Source organism: Penicillium mononematosum, assembly GCF_028829835.1.
Source record: "Penicillium mononematosum strain IBT 11891 chromosome Unknown utg000001l:1.0-4488741.0:1.0-4491989.0, whole genome shotgun sequence".
NCBI lineage: Eukaryota > Fungi > Ascomycota > Eurotiomycetes > Eurotiales > Aspergillaceae > Penicillium > Penicillium mononematosum.
In genome coordinates, this window is record NW_026643271.1 from 84797 (window position 1) to 104823 (window position 20027).

General features: G+C 49.6%; 10 protein-coding genes across 10 annotated transcripts; 6 read left to right on the forward strand and 4 right to left on the reverse strand.

Moving 5' to 3' along the window:
* Positions 1-443: 443 nt before the first annotated feature.
* N7519_000038 (uncharacterized protein) lies at positions 444-2784 on the forward strand (the record flags this gene model as incomplete). The annotated part of the gene is made up of 2 exons (XM_057286818.1): positions 444-2516; positions 2569-2784. The coding sequence occupies 2 exons, from the start codon at positions 444-446 to the stop codon at positions 2782-2784; spliced, it is 2289 nt and encodes a 762-aa protein (XP_057152901.1).
* Positions 2785-3620: 836 nt separating this feature from the next.
* On the forward strand, positions 3621-4830 carry N7519_000039 (uncharacterized protein; the record flags this gene model as incomplete). The annotated part of the gene is made up of 2 exons (XM_057286819.1): positions 3621-3869; positions 3925-4830. 2 exons carry the CDS (start codon positions 3621-3623, stop codon positions 4828-4830), a joined length of 1155 nt encoding a protein of 384 aa, XP_057152902.1.
* A 1562-nt stretch (positions 4831-6392) lies between these two features.
* N7519_000040 (DUF2406 domain-containing protein) lies at positions 6393-6818 on the forward strand (the record flags this gene model as incomplete). Its single annotated transcript, XM_057286820.1, has 3 exons — positions 6393-6510; positions 6569-6652; positions 6709-6818. 3 exons carry the CDS (start codon positions 6393-6395, stop codon positions 6816-6818), a joined length of 312 nt encoding a protein of 103 aa, XP_057152903.1.
* A 1352-nt stretch (positions 6819-8170) lies between these two features.
* Positions 8171-9968, forward strand: N7519_000041 (glycoside hydrolase family 72 protein; the record flags this gene model as incomplete). Its single annotated transcript, XM_057286821.1, has 6 exons — positions 8171-8245; positions 8305-8342; positions 8392-8417; positions 8466-9100; positions 9193-9208; positions 9262-9968. The coding sequence occupies 6 exons, from the start codon at positions 8171-8173 to the stop codon at positions 9966-9968; spliced, it is 1497 nt and encodes a 498-aa protein (XP_057152904.1).
* A 439-nt stretch (positions 9969-10407) lies between these two features.
* On the reverse strand, positions 10408-11602 carry N7519_000042 (uncharacterized protein; the record flags this gene model as incomplete). Its single annotated transcript, XM_057286822.1, has 3 exons — positions 10408-11259; positions 11309-11376; positions 11425-11602. The coding sequence occupies 3 exons, from the start codon at positions 11600-11602 to the stop codon at positions 10408-10410; spliced, it is 1098 nt and encodes a 365-aa protein (XP_057152905.1).
* Positions 11603-12495: 893 nt separating this feature from the next.
* On the forward strand, positions 12496-13327 carry N7519_000043 (alpha/beta hydrolase; the record flags this gene model as incomplete). The annotated part of the gene is made up of 2 exons (XM_057286823.1): positions 12496-12906; positions 12968-13327. 2 exons carry the CDS (start codon positions 12496-12498, stop codon positions 13325-13327), a joined length of 771 nt encoding a protein of 256 aa, XP_057152906.1.
* Positions 13328-13875: 548 nt separating this feature from the next.
* Positions 13876-15024, reverse strand: N7519_000044 (CorA family magnesium transporter; the record flags this gene model as incomplete). Its single annotated transcript, XM_057286824.1, has 1 exon — positions 13876-15024. The coding sequence occupies one exon, from the start codon at positions 15022-15024 to the stop codon at positions 13876-13878; it is 1149 nt and encodes a 382-aa protein (XP_057152907.1).
* Positions 15025-15732: 708 nt separating this feature from the next.
* N7519_000045 (uncharacterized protein) lies at positions 15733-16709 on the reverse strand (the record flags this gene model as incomplete). The annotated part of the gene is made up of 4 exons (XM_057286825.1): positions 15733-15891; positions 16075-16375; positions 16428-16541; positions 16633-16709. The coding sequence occupies 4 exons, from the start codon at positions 16707-16709 to the stop codon at positions 15733-15735; spliced, it is 651 nt and encodes a 216-aa protein (XP_057152908.1).
* A 252-nt stretch (positions 16710-16961) lies between these two features.
* Positions 16962-18682, reverse strand: N7519_000046 (FAD-binding oxidoreductase; the record flags this gene model as incomplete). The annotated part of the gene is made up of 4 exons (XM_057286826.1): positions 16962-17239; positions 17301-17834; positions 17887-18039; positions 18097-18682. The coding sequence occupies 4 exons, from the start codon at positions 18680-18682 to the stop codon at positions 16962-16964; spliced, it is 1551 nt and encodes a 516-aa protein (XP_057152909.1).
* A 346-nt stretch (positions 18683-19028) lies between these two features.
* N7519_000047 (uncharacterized protein) lies at positions 19029-19862 on the forward strand (the record flags this gene model as incomplete). Its single annotated transcript, XM_057286827.1, has 2 exons — positions 19029-19582; positions 19640-19862. The coding sequence occupies 2 exons, from the start codon at positions 19029-19031 to the stop codon at positions 19860-19862; spliced, it is 777 nt and encodes a 258-aa protein (XP_057152910.1).
* Between the last annotated feature and the right edge of the window lie 165 nt (positions 19863-20027).

The following is a 20027-nucleotide window of genomic DNA, read 5'->3' on the forward strand; positions in this document are numbered from 1 at the left end:
TTTTACCTTTACCTCTTGTGCTGATTCCTACCTAGTCCATTAGACACGACCGATGGCGAGCTGTTAGTCTCCCCTATTGAGTGGGGTTGTGATGAGAATCGCTCATCAGCATCCACACGGTAGGTTATCGGTAGTCTGCCTCGGTGTCGATCACCATTCCTCGGTGATAATGCATGGAGCTACCTATTTTGTACTTTGTACCCCCGCTCCCCAAAATGGAGGTGTTAGTGCACAGTTAGCTAGGACTATGTCTGTCCGTGATAATCGGTGCCGTCGTAATGTAAATAAAAAGCTAGCTGACCCCAGAGTAGAGTGTGTGAATCTCCTAAAGGCTCTTCCTGCTCAACAAATCTTTCACAAGGTTTGGCGAATCGACGCCAATTCGACTGGCCGGACAAGATATCAAAGAACTAAACGACATACATATCGGCCCATTCAACAACATGCGTCTTTTGCCAACGCTCGCCACCGTGTTCCTATTCACAGTCAATGTGACAGGAAGTCCAGCCGCTCCAGCCGATGCTGCAGCCTCGTCGGGAACCATCACCCCTGCCACGAACATTGTAGAGGCCGCCCCAACAACTTCGGCCGCCCAAGCAAACGCCGCCGTTGCTGACACTACAACTGCGGACAACAGTGCAAACGCCGTCAACACGGCTACTGCTGCTGCGGCGGCGGCGAAGGAAGAAGATACTACCGCTGATGTGGATACCGCCGACTCGACCAAGGGCAACCACGAATCTCTGATCAACGGCGCAGAGCCTGCTTTCAGTGACTCTACAGAGGCTGTGAATGATGCAGGAGACTCCATTAAAACTGCTGTTGAGTCAGCCCGTGAGACTGTTTCCTCCGCTGTCTCTGGTGCATCTGCGACCGGCACCCCAAACACCAAGTCTACCAGCTCTGATAGCAGCTCTGATAGCAGCTCCAACAACAGCTCGGGAAGCACTTCATCTTCTTCATCTGCTCCAGACTTGAGAGATGCCTTCTCGAATTTGTTGGGCGGTAGTGACATTGGTAGCGATTTTTCGGACCTTCTGCATAGCATTAAAGGTATCCTTGACCCGGGTTTCTTGGGTAATGCCGCCGATACCGTCAAATATCTCGCGATCGCTCTGCAGCCTCCGGTCGATAACCAGATCCGGACCGTGTTGGATAATGCCAACGACCTCCTGACTCCGAGCTTCGCCAAGAAGACCGGGACTCTCATTGACAATGCCAACAGCCTCTTGACTGCGGAGAACACCAAGGAGATTGGCACTCTGCTAAAGGTCGCCAACAAATTGGTAAACGAGGAGTTTATCAACAAGGTGGATAGCCTCATCGACAACGCCAACAACCTCCTCACCTCCAAGTTCGTCAAGCAGACCAGCAATCTCGTCGATAAAGCCAGCCCTCTCATTGACAAAGCTAGCCCTCTTATCGACAACGCTAGCGGGCTACTTACGGATAAGAATTTTAACGCGATTGAGTCGCTCTTAACAAATGCCAACACGCTGCTCACTACCGAATTTGTCAAGGAGACCTCCACCCTTATCGGCAAGGCCAGTCCTCTTGTCGACGACGCTAGTGGCCTGCTCACCGGTGCGAACGTTAAGGCGATCGAGTCACTCTTGGCCAATGCCAACAAGCTACTCACGCCTAACTTTGTCTCAACTATTGCTAAGCTTATAAAGCAAGCCGGTCCCCTTATCAACCAGGCCAGCGGCCTCCTCACCGACAGCAACGCAAGGTCGATCGAGCATTTGATCGGTAGTGCCAACAGCCTACTAACCGACAGCTTCGTGAAGAAAACCTCTAGCCTAGTCGATGGAGCCAGCGACCTCTTAACTCAGCATACCATTAGAGCACTGAAGTCTCTACTCAATCAGGTCATTCCTCTACTTCCCGAGCTAAAGGGCCTACTTAAGCCAGCCACCATTAAGGAAATCGAAAACGTGCTAGGCAACGCTAATAAGCTGCTTACGGACTCCTTCATCGACGACACTAAAATACTAATTACCGATGCTGTTGGCCTTCTCACTCCGGACCTAGTCAAGGCTCTAAACTCGCTATTGACCAAGGAAACGATCAACTCGATCGTGGCCCTCCTAAACAACGCCCAAGACCTCCTCACGTCCGACTTCACTAAGGCGACGAAGAGTCTAGTGAGCGGCGCCGGCGACCTCCTCACTCCGGAGGTGATCAATGGATTGAAGTCAATCCTAAAGGACGTCACTCCTCTACTGCCCGAGCTGAAGCCGCTATTGTCTAAGAGCACCATCTCCGCTATTAGCTCTCTCTTAAGCAACGCCAACACCCTCTTGACCCCAAAGTTTGTCAACGAGACCATCGGTTTAATCGACAGCGCCGACGACCTCCTAACCCCAACAATCGTCACTGGACTAAAGGATCTCCTTGACGACGTCGTGCCCCTGGTCCCCAACCTTAGGAAGTCACTACTAAACTCGACTATCATCACCGACGTGGGATACATCGTGACCAACGCTACCAACTTACTCACGCCCCACTTCGTCGTCGAGACCACGGATCTTATCGACAATGCCGATAGCCTCCTAACCCCCTAAGATCGTCAGCACACTTAGGGATATTCTTGGATACGTGCCCGACTTACTACCGGAGGTCAAGAAGTTGCTTAAGCCCGCTACCATTTCGGAGGCTAGCGCGATCTTAGAGAACGCCCATGATCTTCTCACTCCCAAGTTCGTTAATGAGACGACACTTCTGATCGATGGTGTTACAAGCTTCTTGCCTTTAGTCGAGGCATTACTCAACGCGCTATGAGAGGTCTATTTTTTATTATTTTCTTGTATTGATTACAATGAACGCAATGATATATTTCATGTTTCCCAATGATAATTGACGTCAGAAACACCAATCCAATTGGGATTCAAAAAGCTTGCGAACCACCGTAAAGATCGAATTTTTCATGAGATTCCCAAAGTCATTGTACATCCATTGGCTGAATACACCAAAATAGTGTACTTTCGGCCTCGGAATAATGGCTTGTATATCGCAAAATCTTGTCACTGATTTTCTATGTCTTGCTTTTCTTTCATTCTTCCCCCCCCCCCCTTTTCTGATGTGAAAAGACTGGAGACATACCAAAATAAGGCTTTCGGGTGGAACATATATTCCGTGAAGACCTCATAATAACAAAGCAGATAAAGATGGAATGCTACAACTTTGAAGACAACACAGGAATTTCCATCTGTCAATCCTCAATCTCCGTTCGCCAAGCTCCGATTCTGCCAAGCACGAACGCGATGCGGGGATTTCGAAACTTGGGACCCCTGAAAGACCTCGTATTCTCGCCATGTGTCTCCTTTTGCAACATCACACAGAAAAGTACTGATGGTGGGTGTTCCACGCAGTAAAGGCTGCTTGGCATGTCTCCAGCGGCGCGTTAAAGTACGAAACCGCCCCCGCCCCCTTGTCTTTTGTTTTTCTTTTTTCCAGGATAACACTCTAATACAGGGCAGTGCGATGAAACCCAGCCACGATGTCAAGCCTGCGAGAGAAGAGGGAACCCATGTCCTGGCTACACAAGGACCCGGAAGTTCTACCATTTCTCCGCAAACAGATCTACATCTACCCCGGCACAACCTTCGAGTACAACAATGGCGCTGATCACTGCCAAGGAAGCCAATGAAGCGCAGTACCCCACGACACAGCGCGCATCTATGGATGAGGCTCTAATGCCAGGATTGGTTTCCAAGGCACTGGACCGACAATGCAGGAAGGGATTTTGCGATTTCGTGGATGCGGTATTTCCGAACATTTATTACACTTACAGCACCCGGGTGGAACTTCCTTGGTTCGAGATCGCTCAGTACGACCGAGGCGCAGGAATTGCAATGGAATGGGGGGTTTCGCAGCCTTGGGACTCTGCAGATAGGCAGAGTAAATGGCAATCAACGGCAGATTCTTGCCAGTCAGGAAATGTACGGCCGCGGACTGCGTTATCTGGTTCAGGCTGTAAAGAACCCTGCTACTGTTGGCACGGAAGATACCCTCGGAGCCGCAATCCTGCTAGGGATTTATGAATTGATGAATGCAACTGGGCAGAACTCATGGCTGCTGCATTCACGTGGAATCTCACATCTCCTGCGTCTAAGGGGGGCGAAGAATCACGCGAGTGGGTATGGCCGTACCCTGCTGTTATCCTTTCGAGGACTTTTAGTTTACGAGGCCTTCACTCGCGGGGAGGCATGTTTCCTGGAAAGCGAGGAGTGGAGGTCAACTCTTCCAGAGACCCTAGAAGACGAGGAACGGCGTGGCACAAGCTGTGGTCTGGGCCAGCTCATGGACTATGCATTCAACGAGATAGCTCGGTGCCCTGGATTCCTTGCCAAGACCAAATCCCTAGTCGCCTCCTCGCGAACCACCGAGGCGGAGAGAGAGGATTTAACGGGTGCAATCAACAGCAGCCGAGAGGTCCTGGGTGATGTGGAAATCCAGATAATGGCTGGGGTTAAGGCTGATCATGAAGGGAATAAGAGAGAGTCTCGGGCTTTCTTTGGATTGATTCCCCCTTCTATCAAAGATGCATCGGTGAAATTCACGCTTGAGGGGGTTCATTCAGGGATCGCACTTCTCCGGCAGTTGTCAGTTGTGCTAATGTCCGATCGGAGTCGACAAAAAGCAGTAACACCGTGGTTAAAACTCGGTCCCTGTAAGAATGAGTGGAAGCTCATTAAGAACGCTGGAGAAATTGCCCAGGCCCAAAAAGATACTCGACTGCACCCAACAGGTCCACAGCAACAGGGCAGCGGGAAGATCTGGCATGACCGGATCGCCTTAGCAATGGGGATGCCAGAAATGGGTTGACCAATGCACGCTCAGGATAGTCTGTTTATCTGGACTTGGTCCGAACTCAGCTTCTGCGCCTGCAAGCCATAGTCTGAGTTTGTTTTGTCCATTGCACACATTTGCTCTTGGATCCTGACTGAACCCCTGTACCCAAGTGTTATTCAAGTGGCATTCCGAGGTTTAAGCGCCGCGTCTGTCGATCCTTTGTTCGTTTGACTTGCAAATGGTCAAATTTATCCCGAAAGATCGAACAACTGAACGCGACCGTACTGACCTGAGAAACTGGGCTGGGCAGTCACGGGGATGCGGTCATGTGCGGCCATGAACCCTACGTAGCAATCACATCTCAGATGACGGGAAATGACATTATCCCAGTCCACATGGGGAGGCTGGGGTCCACTTTTGCGAAGGAATCTGAAGTGAAAAGAAAAAGAAAGTTCGACATTGGGAATGCTGGTGTTTCAAATCCGGCGATCACCGGAATAAGACCTGTGACATCGCAGTGAAGTAATGCATAGTACTTTTGTGCATTGCAACAGAGCCATATTATTTTCATTTACCCCACTGGATCGGTCTTGATTCTCCAATTATATTAATTGCGTTGCCTGGTCTCGAGCCTTTGTGTCTTACTCAATCGCCGTCTGGGCCCGGACATACATGTACCATGCGGTATTCAGCGTAAACTAAAAAACCAGAGTTAACTATTGATAATGTTGTGTGAGGCATGATTTATCTCCATTTCATGCCCTTCATGTTGTGCAATTCACCATAACGAGTATATGGGCCCTGAAACATTCTTTGAGACAGAATGTTAGTTAACACTGCCCTACGAAAACCATGTGAAATCCAGATTTGCACGGATCACTACGGAGTAGGGTGTGATCGATTGTTCCTGGAGGAAGAATGCTGGGGCGCTCCTGTCACATTTTCGAAACCGGCGATCATCTCCACCAGGGGAGGCAAGTCGTCATACAATGGTTCCTCCATATGTACAATATACATGTGATGGATGCTTCCACCTTGGCAACCCACGTCTTCCAAGTGTACGATTGCTCGAAGACGCAATGCGACACGGGTACCTGAGAATCCTTGCGGGTGCCTGGAGCATCCCAGGATTCCAGCCACCGGTGCTTGCGTGGCCCCTGAAGTGCTCGTCCAGTCGGATTGGCCACAATGAATGCTAAGCATTCTGCTGGACATCAACAGAAGTGTGGTTGACCATTGGGAGTGCTCCGGATGGCCCATCAACGTCATACGAAATGGGATTGTTGCGACGAGTCGCCTACGGTTGCCGATCAGGATCGGCCCAATCATCATCCCAGCCGATCCACAGGTGTCGCCACGGCTTGCGTGATGTCGACTTTTTTGATGTTTCGAGAAAGGCCGTCTATTCTTAGTCCAAAATCCGAACGTGACAAAAATGACAAGGGCAGGGGATATATATAGGATCGGATTCGCCTCCCGGTTAGGTACCACATTGTTAGACATACCATTACTAAGCTCACCACACTACTTTGATATACTTTGTACACTGTTTTCAACCCAATTTCAATCAATCTTCGTTTCATACGTCCCTAATAATGCCGTCCTCATTGTCCTCTAGCGAGCACTCTGGCTCGGTCGAGTCGAACCACAGCCCCAGCACTTCTCTTCAAACCAAAGCCGACCCCAACATGGCCCTACATGAACAAGAACCTAGTATGTGTCCCAGAAGAATGGTCCTTTTTAGTCTTGGACACCCACTGACAACAAGTAGCCGCTGTGAATCTCCAGCCGGGATCTCGGGATACATTCTCACTTCGAAGTATCCAGCACAGGGACCGGGAAGGAAAGATCATCAGTAAGTCACCGGTTAGCATTAACTTTGGTGGGAACCGCATGCTAACCTAGCGATAGCCGATCCCGATCTCTCCAACCCAACCCGCAGCCGATTCGAGCGCCCGTTGGACACTATCCGATCGTTCGATGCAGCCATCGACGCACATCGCAAACAGCAACGTATGTGAACGGACGACCAAGGCCAAATGGTTACACCAGAACGAAACGAAGGAACGCTTTTTAATGCCAATTTCAATTCGAACACGGGGTGTTGATGTATAATTATCGTTTTATAATGGAGTCACATGGAGATATCAAAATTCGATCGTATTGCCTGAATCATGCCATTTTTATCAAGACAGTGTAGCATCTTTAGAAGGTGATTGGCGAAGACGGTAGGAATTCTATCCGTGTATATACCATTGCCATTAAACCAACAAGCAAGTATTTCAGAAAAGCTATTTAAGGTAGTTTAAGATGTGTGCCATGGTGCCATGGGGTCCCCACAAAAATCCATGTACTACAAAGTACCTTAGGAGAATCCCACTCGAATAAAATCTTTCTACAACATAGTAAATTTGGCGCATGCACATCCACAAAGCGCACCAAACCCTCGGAGTTTGAAATTGTGAACTTATATAGAACGGAGTTATTGCGAGGCCTGCAACATAAAAGTGCAGATATGCCGAAAGGAGCGTTGAACCGGAGAACAACCGACCTGATCTACATGTAGATCTTTTCTAGACTGAACTGGCCTGAACTATATATTCATGAAGATACTATGTTGTATATCTAACTTAGTAGTTATTTCACAGCTTCTAATTACCGAGTAAAATTAGACCTGAAGGGGAGAAAGGGGAAATTAAAGAAAAATCGGAAAAAGAAAAAGCCACGTGCTCCCAAGAAGCCCCACAGGAGAATTTTCACTTTCCCTTCACTTCGACTACTTGCATGTACTCTGAATCTACGAATCTATATTGTATGGCTTTTGATGGACTACTTTGAAGGGAACCGCAGGACTGCAGGACTACATACAGAATACGGAGTATGTTGTAGGTCTTTGATCGACTGCAGGCAGAGGATGTAAAAGCCGAATCCACTTTAGTGCGTGGAGTTCGTCTCTTATTATTCGCTCGGACGACATGAACCGATTGGTTTTAGAGCCCTAATGATCCTTTTTTTTCAAGAGATTATCTCCGGGCCAAAATAACATGGCGCCAGTCTAACAGTCTAAACCTATTGAACAATGGCTTCCAAGCATTTGACCCATCTTGGCCTTGTTAGCTCGGCTATACGCGTCCTTTTTGTGGTTTCAGAGACCAAATAGAAATTGGACTAGTATATGACACTATTGATCTTACTATTAATGGATATGAAGCCAAGAAACCCCCCCCATCTTGGACCTTAATTCCCCCGTTTCGCCGTTCACTCGTTTGAACTTCTTGGTTCTCTCTCTCTATCTTCTTGAATCCATTTATCCCAACTATATACACTCGCTATAAAGCTTTGCGGCATCAGATCTGCAAACCCATTCTTCACCATGAAGTTCTCCTTGGTAGCACTGGCAACCCTGGCTGGGGTTGCTGTTGCTGATTTGGATCCCATCGTCATCAAGGTACTGTCTCTATACGTGCATAGTAATGGTGGTGTATTCGGTACTAAGCCTGTCAACAGGGTTCCAAGTTCTTCTATTCTAGCAATGACACTCAATTGTAAGTGAATACGTCGATATCTCTTGAATCGGGTAGCTGACAAGTACAGCTTCATGCGTGGAATCGCCTATCAACGTAGGTTGTTTATGCCATCACTTCGACATCTCGACTAATCCTTTGCAGAGGAAAGCACAACCAGCAGTGGCTACACTGACCCTCTCGCCGATCCCACCGCCTGTGCGCGTGATGTGCCCATCATGGCGAAGCTGCGCACCAACGTTATCCGTACCTATGCCATCAACGCCTCTGCTGACCACTCGGAGTGTATGAAGCTCTTGGCGGACGCGGGTATCTACGTGATCTCCGATCTATCCAACCCCAATCTATCGATTGATCGAAGCGATCCTACGTGGGAAACCGATCTCTTTGCCCGATACACCAGTGTTGTTGATGAACTGGCCCAGTACAACAACACCATTGGTTTCTTCGCTGGAAATGAGGTTGCCAACAGCGTCAATACTTCCGACTCCAGCGCTTTCGTCAAGGCCGCCGTTCGTGATACCAAGAAGTACATCAAGAACAAGGGCTACCGCCCTATGGGTGTTGGATATGCTACCGCCGATGTGGCCGACATCCGTGCGGACATGGCCGATTACTTCAACTGCGGTGAGGCCGACGAGTCTATTGACTTCTGGGGATACAACATCTACTCGTGGTGCGGCGAGTCGACCTACGCGAAATCTGGATACAAGGATCGCACCGAAGAGTTTGCCAACTACTCCGTCCCTGTCTTCTTCGCCGAGTACGGTTGCAACGAGGTCACGCCCGCGAGTTCACCGATGTGAAGGCCCTTTATGGTGACACTATGGCTGATGTCTGGTCCGGTGGTATTGTGTACATGTACTTCCAGGAGGCCAACAACTACGGTAAGACAATCCTTTCCCCACATATGTGTGAAGGTAACTGATCAGACTTGCAGGTCTGGTTTCCGTCGTCGATAGCACCAGTGTCAGCACCATGGCCGACTTCAAGTACTATTCCAGCCAGATTGCCAGTGTCAACCCCACTGGTGTCAAGAAGGCCTCCTACACTCCCACCAACACTGCCCTGCGAAGCTGCCCTACTGTCGGATCCTCGTGGTCCGCTGAACCTTCCCCTCTGCCCCCTGTCGCCGATATCCAGCTGTGCGACTGCATGTACGATGCCTCCGCCTGCGTTGTCGCCGATTCCCTCTCCTCGACGAAGTACGCCAAGCTGTTCAGCACTGTCTGCGGTTACACCGACTGCAGCGGACTGACCGCCAATGCCACCACCGGCGAGTACGGTGCTTACAGCATGTGCTCGACCAAGCAGCAACTCGCCTTTGCTCTGAACAAGTACTACGTTGAGCAGAACCGTGCTGCCGATGCTTGTAGCTTCGCCGGGTCTGCAACCGTCAAGTCTGTGACCAAGGCCACTGGCACTTGCGCTACACAGATGAAGGAGGCTGGAACTGCTGGAACTGGAACTATTACCACTGAGAACACTGGCACGGCGGGCTCTGGCTCTGCTTCCTCGACGGGCTCGTCGACCACATCTAGCAGCGGCGCTATCAGCATGCACTCCAGCTCTTCGTTCGGCTCTTTCCAGGTGGCTGCCTACATTGCCACCGCACTCCTGGCGGGTGTTGGAATGATCGCTCTGTAGTTGAGTTTGACCTTGCTTCGTGCTTCTTCGCATTTAAACTGCGTGTCTGTTTTCCCTTCTTATCCCGACATTTTTGAAAATAACCCTCGGAGCAACACATGATCGATATAGAGAGTACGTATCCCTACTCGCACCTTTCCTTGATTCAATGTCATTGCCCGTGAAAGAAGTTGGTATCTTGTTGAATTATTTACATTGTCAAGACCGAATTTGATTTATATACCATTTCCTCATGGCCTTCCTTTTTTTTTTAGCAATTTACGTCGTTCCATATTCGTATCCCCAAACCTTCATTTCATGCTGTGAATCGTGCTGCCAGCGACCATTCGTCTCCAGCCCAGCATAGAAAAGTACACTACAGGATTAGTGCCTGTTTCGCGTAGATATGTGAGGAAAGTAATCGGGCTTCAAAGGTGATCGAGATATATAGTTGGAGTAATTACTTGTATGCTGGAAGGGAATTACTCCTGCATTCAGACCATGACATATCCTGCTGAACTCGGATGGAATTCAAGGGAACCTCGTCCTCAGAGCCATCCTGGGACACAACCAGCTGCACTTGATTTTTATTACGTGGTTCATCGGACGGTCGTAGAGCAGAATTCTGCAACTCATAACCTCTAGAATGGTTGAGATCAGTGGTGCGTGTCTCTTGAGTACCACACTGGCTCGAGAATTCTTTTGAGATCATCACGAACAACGGACGCAGGGTCGGCATGCAGGCGGAGATGATACCCGCTGAGGATTCGACGATACACCAGGTGCAGGATTTTCCGAGTGTCCAGGCAATATCCGCCGGGTCGAACTCGAAAAGGGTAGTGAAGCGATAGATGCTGGTGAAGACAACGCTTTGCGAAAGTGTCCAGTCAGTCCACTGTCGCAAACCAGTGATATGTAGTAAAAGGGGGTATACGAACAAACTACCCAACAGAAAAGTGCCAATCACGGACAGTCGCTGCGTAAGGCTAGCGTGCAATCTCCGCACCACTCGCACCGGCAGAGACAGAATGAGAATGTCGGTGACAATGTTGGGTACTGCATTTCCAATGAACGAGGCTTTGAGATTGATGCAGGTGCCGGGAATGTGCGTGTCCCAGGCTCGCGCAATCGGAGTACATTGGAAGATGCTCACGAGGATAATGGCGATGCCCCAGGCAATGGAGACCCCACCTAGGACCATGGAGGCCATACGAATCTCTCTCGTGGGGAAGATGCGACAGTACATGAGCAGGATAGACACCTTGATGACCGCTATTGTTGTAACGTAGACGCACTCGTACACCACCAGAAGCTACAAGAATATTAGCGGACTCAACTTCATGTATAGTTCACAATCCAACCTTTGCAATCGTTATGAGGTTTTCCGCCGGTAGGGTCTCAGAATGTACGCCCATGCCGTAATTCGTTACTATTGACGATTAGCATCGGAATCAAGTCCCAGGGCACTGTATCGTACAGACAAGGCCCAATCCAACGAGAGTGAAGAAAGGAACCAAAGCGGCCACGATGAAATAGTCGTCCAGGCCTGGTTTCAGGGACTTTTTCCACCGTGCCAAAAATCGTAAGATCACAAACAGGACGGCCAGGACGGTCGTCACCACCATCCCAGCCCGATAGGACCCTTGGCGGTTCATCGCATCTGGACTGCAAAAACGGTGATCAAAACATCTTTTGACCTGCAGCGGCAATAGGTTTATTTACGAAATTTAAGAATGGACTCCCTATACTTCGTACAGCCTAAAGAGACTCAAATAAGATCCACTTTTTCGTATTCGGATTCATATCCACAATTGAGAGACCGTTTTGTATACCTAATGCGTAAAAGGAATCATATATAGTTTGAATCAATTCATATATTTGACTATTGCAACTAGTACTACTCCGTACACCGCAATAAGAAAGTAAAAGAGATTTGGATGGTAAAATAAGCTGCTGTTCGCTTTGGACAAGGGGGGGGTTACGGAGTAGTTGTTTACCCAGTATGGGATTGGATTATTTAGACGCTTAAGCTTCATTCTAATAGCTCGATATGCAGAGAGGCTCTGTTTGCTAGGTCATACTGGGGACTCCGGATGTTCTTCATCTGAGACATACGATGATATCAATCTGCCATGGCAAATTAGAAACAAGACAATAACACGTGGAACAGAGTAATCAGCAAAGAAAAAAACAACAACCTTCTTGAAATATTACCGCGGACGACGGCCGCGTGGAATCTGATACAAATACCAATGAGGGCCCTTTGGTGCAATATCAGACCCGTCTCATGGAGTTGCTAGTGACACCGGGAGCCTATCGCGCGAGGCTCAGCCGCGCTCCACCGTTGGTGCCAAATGGCTGAAATCCTTCAGGAAGTATTGAAACAATCAAAAGAGCCAATCATTTCACGTACTAACGGATTGTGGGCCCTGCCTTGTCTTGAGAAGGAGGGGTTGATCATTTCCCCAACGTTTGCTGATTTTCCATTGAACGTCGAGGCATTCGTATCCCTTTCGACCTCAAATAACTGCAAGATAACTCTAACTCCATGCTTGTGAACCCAGTATTTGTCTTTGTCCCAGGTGCATGGCACACGGCAGACTCGTTTGACGTCGTTCGGGATCTGATGCACAAGCGTGGACTTGCAACCGAAGCTGTCTCCACCCCATCTGTGGGCGCATTCCCTCCAGATAAGGGGCTACACGCCGATATTGAACATACTCATGCCGTCCTCAAGGAGATGGTGGAAGCCGGACGCCAGATCGTGTTGGTGAACCATTCCTATGGCGGGATGGTCGGCGCTGGCGCTGTCGAGGGCTTGGGGTACGCGCAGCGGTCCAAAGCCGGTCTTCCCGGCGGCGTAATCATGGTAGTGTGGATGGCCGCATTTGTGACGCCCAAGGGCAAGACGTTAATGGACATGCTGGGGGGAAAACACGCCCCCTGGATGGTCATCAATGTGAGTGGTTCATCTTCGTTTGTTCCCCCTCTTTTGTACGCAACTGATGGACGACATATAGAGCCCGGATGACGGGTACTGCTGGTCCTCTAACCAAGAGACAATATTCTATAACGACATGTCTCCAGAAGCGCAGCAGGAGGCGATTTCCAAATTGAAGCCGCACACGTATAAGTCGTTCAACGAACCGGCTACGTATGAGCCTTGGCGAGAGATGCCTAGCATGTATCTCTTCTGCGACAAGGACGGAGCTATCTCGTTGGCTGTGCAAGAGAACTTTGCTCAGACTTTGGGCAACCCAGTGACTTACCATGTCGATGCATCTCACTCCGCATTCCTGAGTGTGCCAGAAAAGGTGATTGAGGGGTTGGAGATTGCGTTGAAGGAAGGCCGACAGCAGAGTGGGATTGCTGTGAACTAAGCTGGATGATGCATTATAACAGCTAATCATTGGATCATGTATTTATACACGAGATTGATGCTTTATTCGATTCTGAGACCATCAAACGGGTACATGGGCTGTCACTTGTTGGAGTAATGGTAACGAGAGCAGTAGTGATTGACCTGAGCATCAGTCAGAGTTACCTAGGTAAGATGAGTGTTTTGCAGTTTTTGACTCACCTGGCTGTTTGTACCAGAGCTCTTGTGAGTGTTCGCTGCCGGGGCATGATTGCGGTTCGAGTTTGTCAAAGTAGAAGTATGTTGATGAATAGTGTGAGGTGAGGAGATGAAGGGCAGGAAGAGGAAGAGGCAGAGGAAGAGGAACAGGTCTCTTATAGCCAGCAACGTGAAGGATCTCAAGTTTGCATGAAATGTGTCTTGGTAATAGCCCTGGAGTTCCTTGCTCATATAACATAAAGAGTTCACCACTACTTGTACCCTGAAAGGGATCTCGAGCTGCATCCAGATGACTTCTTCAATTTTGATTATTATATTTTGGATCCTTTCTGATAACCATGCCAGCAAGCTTTAAAACCGCAGTTTCCGGAATTTGTCGAGTTTCCACAGGCCATACTTCGCGATGGTGACTGTTCCCATCACACATACTGCAACAAGGACTACAAACGCGGAAGTACTCTCTTCAAAGAAGTTCGACACGTTCATCCCAAACAGGCCCGCCACAAACGTTGGCACGGCGAATCCCAACATACAGATCTCCAGTTGAGCCTCGAAAACCATGATCTGATTTCGTCGCACATCCAAGATCGAGTGAATGGTCTCTACTGTGCGCTCCAAGTCACCCAGTAAAGCATTGGCAGACTCCGCGATCGCGTCTGTGTTCTTGTAATATGCCTCGAGGAGATATTCCACTTCTAGGTGATCCTCTACCTCATGTGGTCGACCTGCCTGCCGATCCGTCAAGAACATGGTCGCCATGTCTTCATCATTTTCAAGGATTTCCCGTAGCGCCGAGCGGAACTGGCTGGCACGCTGCTGGATGGCCACAAGCCTTTTCCGGTGATCCTGCAAGTCGCGGAGAACAGCGTAAACGACATCTTCCCTCGTTGAATCCTGCAAGCTGTCCTCGACTTCTCGGCGGATGAGAACATGCTCGGCTTCAAGAGTCGCGATCACAGAGGCAAGCGCTGCATCCACTACCCGTAGCTCAAAAGGGAGTTTGGCTAAGAGACCGGAGCCAGAACCGGGATGGAGCCTTCTCTGGAGGTCCGTCATAAAGACGTCCTGCACCTTCACGTGGCAGTCCTCGATTGGGAGAAGGAAAAGAAGCACTCCATGTGCGCGGACCAGGAGCCGTAAAGTGAACATGCTGATAAAGATGACCGAAGGACGGACCAACAAATGCGGGATTCCCTCCGAGACAAGATCCACGTTGCGCAGATCGCGGCCATCTAATCCCCACTCTTTAGCAAGACCATCCCTAGTTCCTCGAATGTCAGATTCTTTGACAGAGCCATCCAGGCCCAAGACCATGCAGCGCAACTCTGTCGCATCATTTATGCGGCTTTTCGACAGCGCAAGAGACAGGTTGAACACATTTTGATTAAATGAGGCTTCTTTTTTCATATCAGGCTCCTGTATGACGTGATGTGATTTATTGGGGAGGGTGACGATTTCCCGTCTGCCGTAGCTGGGGATGTTCTGCATGGGCTGTCCCATGCGGAGAGTGCCGGAAAGGCGATGGAATTGGTGTGGTGCATTTGTACATATTGACAGTCTCCCTCTCGGCAAGGATGAAGTGATCTTGATAGTACGTGGATACATGATATGTATCCTTGTCATTGCAAGGATGAACTGCTCAGGTGAGTGGGAGCTGGACAGTTGTGCACTGGATGTGGCTTGACTGCGGCTATGGTTGTGGCTTCTATACTCCATCGAAAAGTGACCACGCACTTTCTTTCATGGCCTCACTGAAATCTTACACCTGTCTTTTTATCTGAAGGAACAAGTTACTGGAGGTACCAACTGCAAAAGTCGGGCTTGCTCCATATGCGGATCAAGCTTGATGGCACTCTATCCCTAATGTGGAGATAGGTAAGACTCTGATAGGGTGCTACGGATGGGAGGATGTAGGGAAATCCATTTTTCCTTCAAATCTAGGATCTGCTATGTGATTCAAAGCCCGGCTGTATCCACCTACGGGCCACTCACGGCACGAAGTTCTTGAACGACACCTGTTCTGCGATCAGATACACCCTGTAAACATATTCTGTCTTAGAAACATGCCGGAGCAATGCAGTTCATCACGACCAGTACCAGGAGAAATGCTAGCACCGGTTCGCATAACAGGGCCCCAAGTGTTTCCATTCAAGAGAAGCTGCACTTCAAGGGCGAGCGACCGTCGGCGAACGGTCCCATTGGCCGTGTTTAAGAGAACGGATGGTCTCCAGTGGGCGAAGGTTGGGGTGAGGCCAAGTGCGCGGCATCATCCCGGAAGATTTCCAGGGGAGCAGACCCCGTATCGTCCAGCACGTTATCGATGCTGATGAAGTCAGTTGCCCCGATTAGCCGCACAGAGAGGCTGAACTACACAAGGTTAATTAGCTGGGAGCAAAGCGAGATAGAAACGAAGAAAGGCTAGCCGTATGGTGAGGGTACTCATTTGAAGAAGGAAACGATGCCGTCGAGAGTCTAGCGGGGACCGTAGCCATTTTCACCTTGAAAGAAAGGTTAATAGCTCTATGTCGCAATCAGACCACGGTCACATACATCTTCAATCCATACCCTGCCGTGCCCGAGCTCGGCTCGCCATTCAGAAATCTGCATAGATATGGCCACTTCGTTCAAATCGCGACGCGGAAAGGGTCTCAGCTTCAGTTCTCCCGCAAACCACACGGTGACCTTCTCTGGGTCCATATCAAAGCGGCCGCTACGGTATGCATTGAGCACAGCGTGGTAGTTCACCCACTCTTCCTCGTCGACATCATCGCCATCAAGATACATGTACTTGAGAAACTGGATTCTCCATAGTACATCCGGATGTAAGTCTTGGGGCTCCGCCGGATCGAATCTATATCGTGTTAGAGAATGAAATCTCCTGAGAATAGAGCCGGCTTCCTTACGGGCGGGTTGGTGACATATTTTCGAGGGCCCACTGTATGCCTTCACGGCAACTTTCCACGTTTACGCCTTGGTCGATCTGCTGCTCAAACTGCCGGATTACCTTGGCCCGTCGACTACTAGATGGTTAGTTTTATAAATGTAAATCGGATAGGTTGTTCCGTTCCCCGGATAATCGATTCGATAATGGCTTTGTCAACTTCATACCGTGGGTAGCGCTCAAGCATCTCGTCGATGGTGACACGAGGGGGACCGTTCGTGGGTTCTTCCGTAGCTTTCTCCATATTGGAACCTGTGGTTGGTCACAAGAACCAAAGGGAAACACAAGTTGAAAAGGAGAAGAGAGCAAGGTGAGAGCAAAGTGAGAGCAAAGTGAGAGCAAAGTGAGAGAAAGACGCAAAGAGATGAAATACGACTGTATTGGAACTGGAGAGGAAAGGAAGAGAGGAAGAGGATCTAACACCGTTGCGGTAACGTGTCATCGATTCCAGAACCAAAGGAATATATACAATGACTGCGTGCAATGACGTGGTATTCTACAACTCCTCCGAAACAAAGTATGCCTGATTCTGCAGCTTCTGCATAATTCTCTTAGGGTCATACCTTTTCGCGACTGTGTCAATATACTTGATATTGTTTTCCCCAAACGACTGCAGCGGCTTCTGCTTGGCACCCGCGTCATTGACGAAGATATAGGGGAGGAAAAGATCCTCCGACTTTGCGCTGGAGATGAGCTTGGCCAGCAATGAGTCTACAGCACCTGCCACCTCTGATTGGCTGAGTGTAGCTGGGAATTGAGCGAAGATATTCGCCCCTGTACGACACATTGGTTAGAGGCGTTTCCCGGATGGAGATGAGTAAAAGCGGATACATACAGACTTGAGGCGTGGCCTCCAGACCCAGTAGGTTCCCTCCATTCTGCGACTTTCCTTGAGTTACTAGATTTGGAATCACACCCTGAGGCACATAAGAGAGTACCGCGCCCGACGGGAGAGAGGCAGCGGCTTCGAGATAGGTTGAGTAAGTGTCCTGCAGGAAAGTGGACCCTGTCACCTTAAATGAAAAGGTACCGCTGTAGGAGACACCCTCGGATGTCAGTCCGGTGGAGCCAATGGTGAGGAGAAGCTCAGTGAGCGAGCCGTTCGTTGGTGGATACATGGTGGAGGCCACGGGTATGTCGGAGAATGGATCAAAGTCTGTAGGTGCGGATACATGACCGAGATACCCGTAGAAGACCAAAGTGTAGCTGGGGTTGATCTGGATCTCCACATTGCTGTTGATGTCGGCGTCCAAAAGATACGTCGCATAGGCCGCAAGCACGGCCGGAGTGTTGGCAGTGGTGTACGTTTTGATCTCATAGTAGATATCGACGCCGGTATTGGTGCTGAGGTCATATTCAGTTACAATGCCTGCTCCAGTTAGGTGATTGAAAGGTGATTTGATAGACAGTAGCAGTCTCACCGAAGTTATTCAGGCCTCCCTTCAGACCTTTATATAGATCGGCATGCTCAGTTGGGGTGGCATCGACAATAGTTCCATTGGGTAGAACCACCTGGAATCGGGTGACACTGTCAATGGCCAAGCCGTGGGTGTTGTAGAAGGTGCTGAGACCGCCTGATTCTGTCAATGTCTTGGTTCATCTAGAATTCCCACGATGAACTTTTCACTCACCACCAAGAATGTATCCACCAACACCCACAACCGCTTCACGGCCGCCTAAGGCCGTGAGATTATACGGCTGGAGGTACTTGTATACAGACTCCCATCTATTACCAGGCCCGACAGTGACAGTTCCGCGATCAGCGCTTAAGGAAATGCTATCCAACTTCTCCAGAGCGATCAACACCCCGTCACTGCCGATTGAACTGAATCCCGGGTTGGTATTGTGTCCACCGGAGCGAATGGCGAATTTTGTTTCCAGAATACTAAGGATCTGCAACAGACGCGAGACCTCTTGGGCAGATTCAGGCGTGACTATGCAAGACGCATTCAATCGGCAATTCTCCGACCAGGCTTCGTCAATGAAAACATCGTAATATGGCGAGGTCACTGTGAATGTCTCGTTCTTGGAGAAGACCCGATTCAAGAGACTACAGGTGTAGCCGGCATTTCCAATGAGAACGTTGCCAGATGGAGGAGAAACACCCAGCGAGCTGAGAGCAGCAGCAGCAGCAGAGGACCCTGTTGGGATGGAGGCCGCAGTGGCTGTTGTCAGCACACCCATAAGGATCCCTATTATCGAGGTCATCTTGGCCATGTTGAGTGATGTGAGTTGATTGTAGTTTGTGCGCGTTCCCAGCCCTTTATGGATCCACGACCTGCCATCTCGGGCGGGACATCGCATGAATCGTATGATTTCGAGCTGATGGCAAGGCAGACAGGTATTTCCCTCCTTCCTTCACTTTCTCACACCCGAGTTGAAAGATAGAACGATCGATGTTGTCGTGCCTGACTAGCGATGCGGCTCTCGGACTACCGATCTGGCTCGGCCGACGGATCAGGATCCCTCTCGCTTTATATGAGAGCAACGACGTATGGAGAGCCAGGTACAGACAGCGCCAAATTATCTCTTTCACCCTTCGCCATTTAGCAATCTGAATAAAATGGGCTTCTTCGCGCTCGAGGAGTGGGCAGCCGCCAATCGTGACTACGAGAACTCCCCGGCGCCCTACTGGCATGCGAAGTCTGTACCCGATGGCTTCACGGCCATATCAGGAATCCTCTGGTCTATCTCGTACATCTTGATGGCCAAAAAAGCTTTCAAAGATCGTTCCTACGCAATGCCTCTCCATTGTCTCTGCTTGAACATTACCTGGGAAGCAGTCTACGGATTTGTCTACGGCCCAGGGCTGCTAAACCAGGTTGTGTTCGCGCAATGGATGATTGTCGATGTGGTCCTCTTCTACGCAATCCTTCGATCGGCCCCGTATGCCTGGAAGCAGTCCCCATTGGTGGCGCAGCATCTCGCGGGTATAATCGTGGTCGGATGTGTGATCTGTCTGTGGCTGCACTTGGCGATCGCGGCCACATTTATCCCGAGCATTGGACGACAGGTCGTGTTCATGACGGCATGGCCTATGCAGGTCCTTATCAATTTCAGCTCGATTGCGCAGCTACTCTCGCGCGGAAATACCCTTGGTCACTCTTGGGGAATTTGGTGAGTGGATAGATCTCCGGTATAGTCATCTTGATCTTGCGCTGACACTATGAGAAGGTGGACAAGAATGTTGGGTACTATCGCCGCTGCATGTTGCTTCTTCTGGCGTATACACTATTGGCCAGAGAGATTCGGATATGCGTGGACCCCTTACGGGCAGTTTTTGCTGCTGGGTAGTATCGGGTCTGACATGGTGTATGCTGTGGTCTATGTCTATGTTCAGAGAATCGAGAAGCAGCTGGACTCCCTGGTCAACACCAAGGCGCAGAAGGCTCGCTGATATGGGTAGACAGTATTTCTCGCATAAGATGTGATGGTGAGAACATCATCTATGCCCGGAAATTGAGGTCAAGTACAAGTATGGAGATGTCCATCTGTCCAATAGCCACGTATTCCTATGTATAGATTCCAGTCAATCTGTGGAGGAGTGTCTGTCTATCTAGAT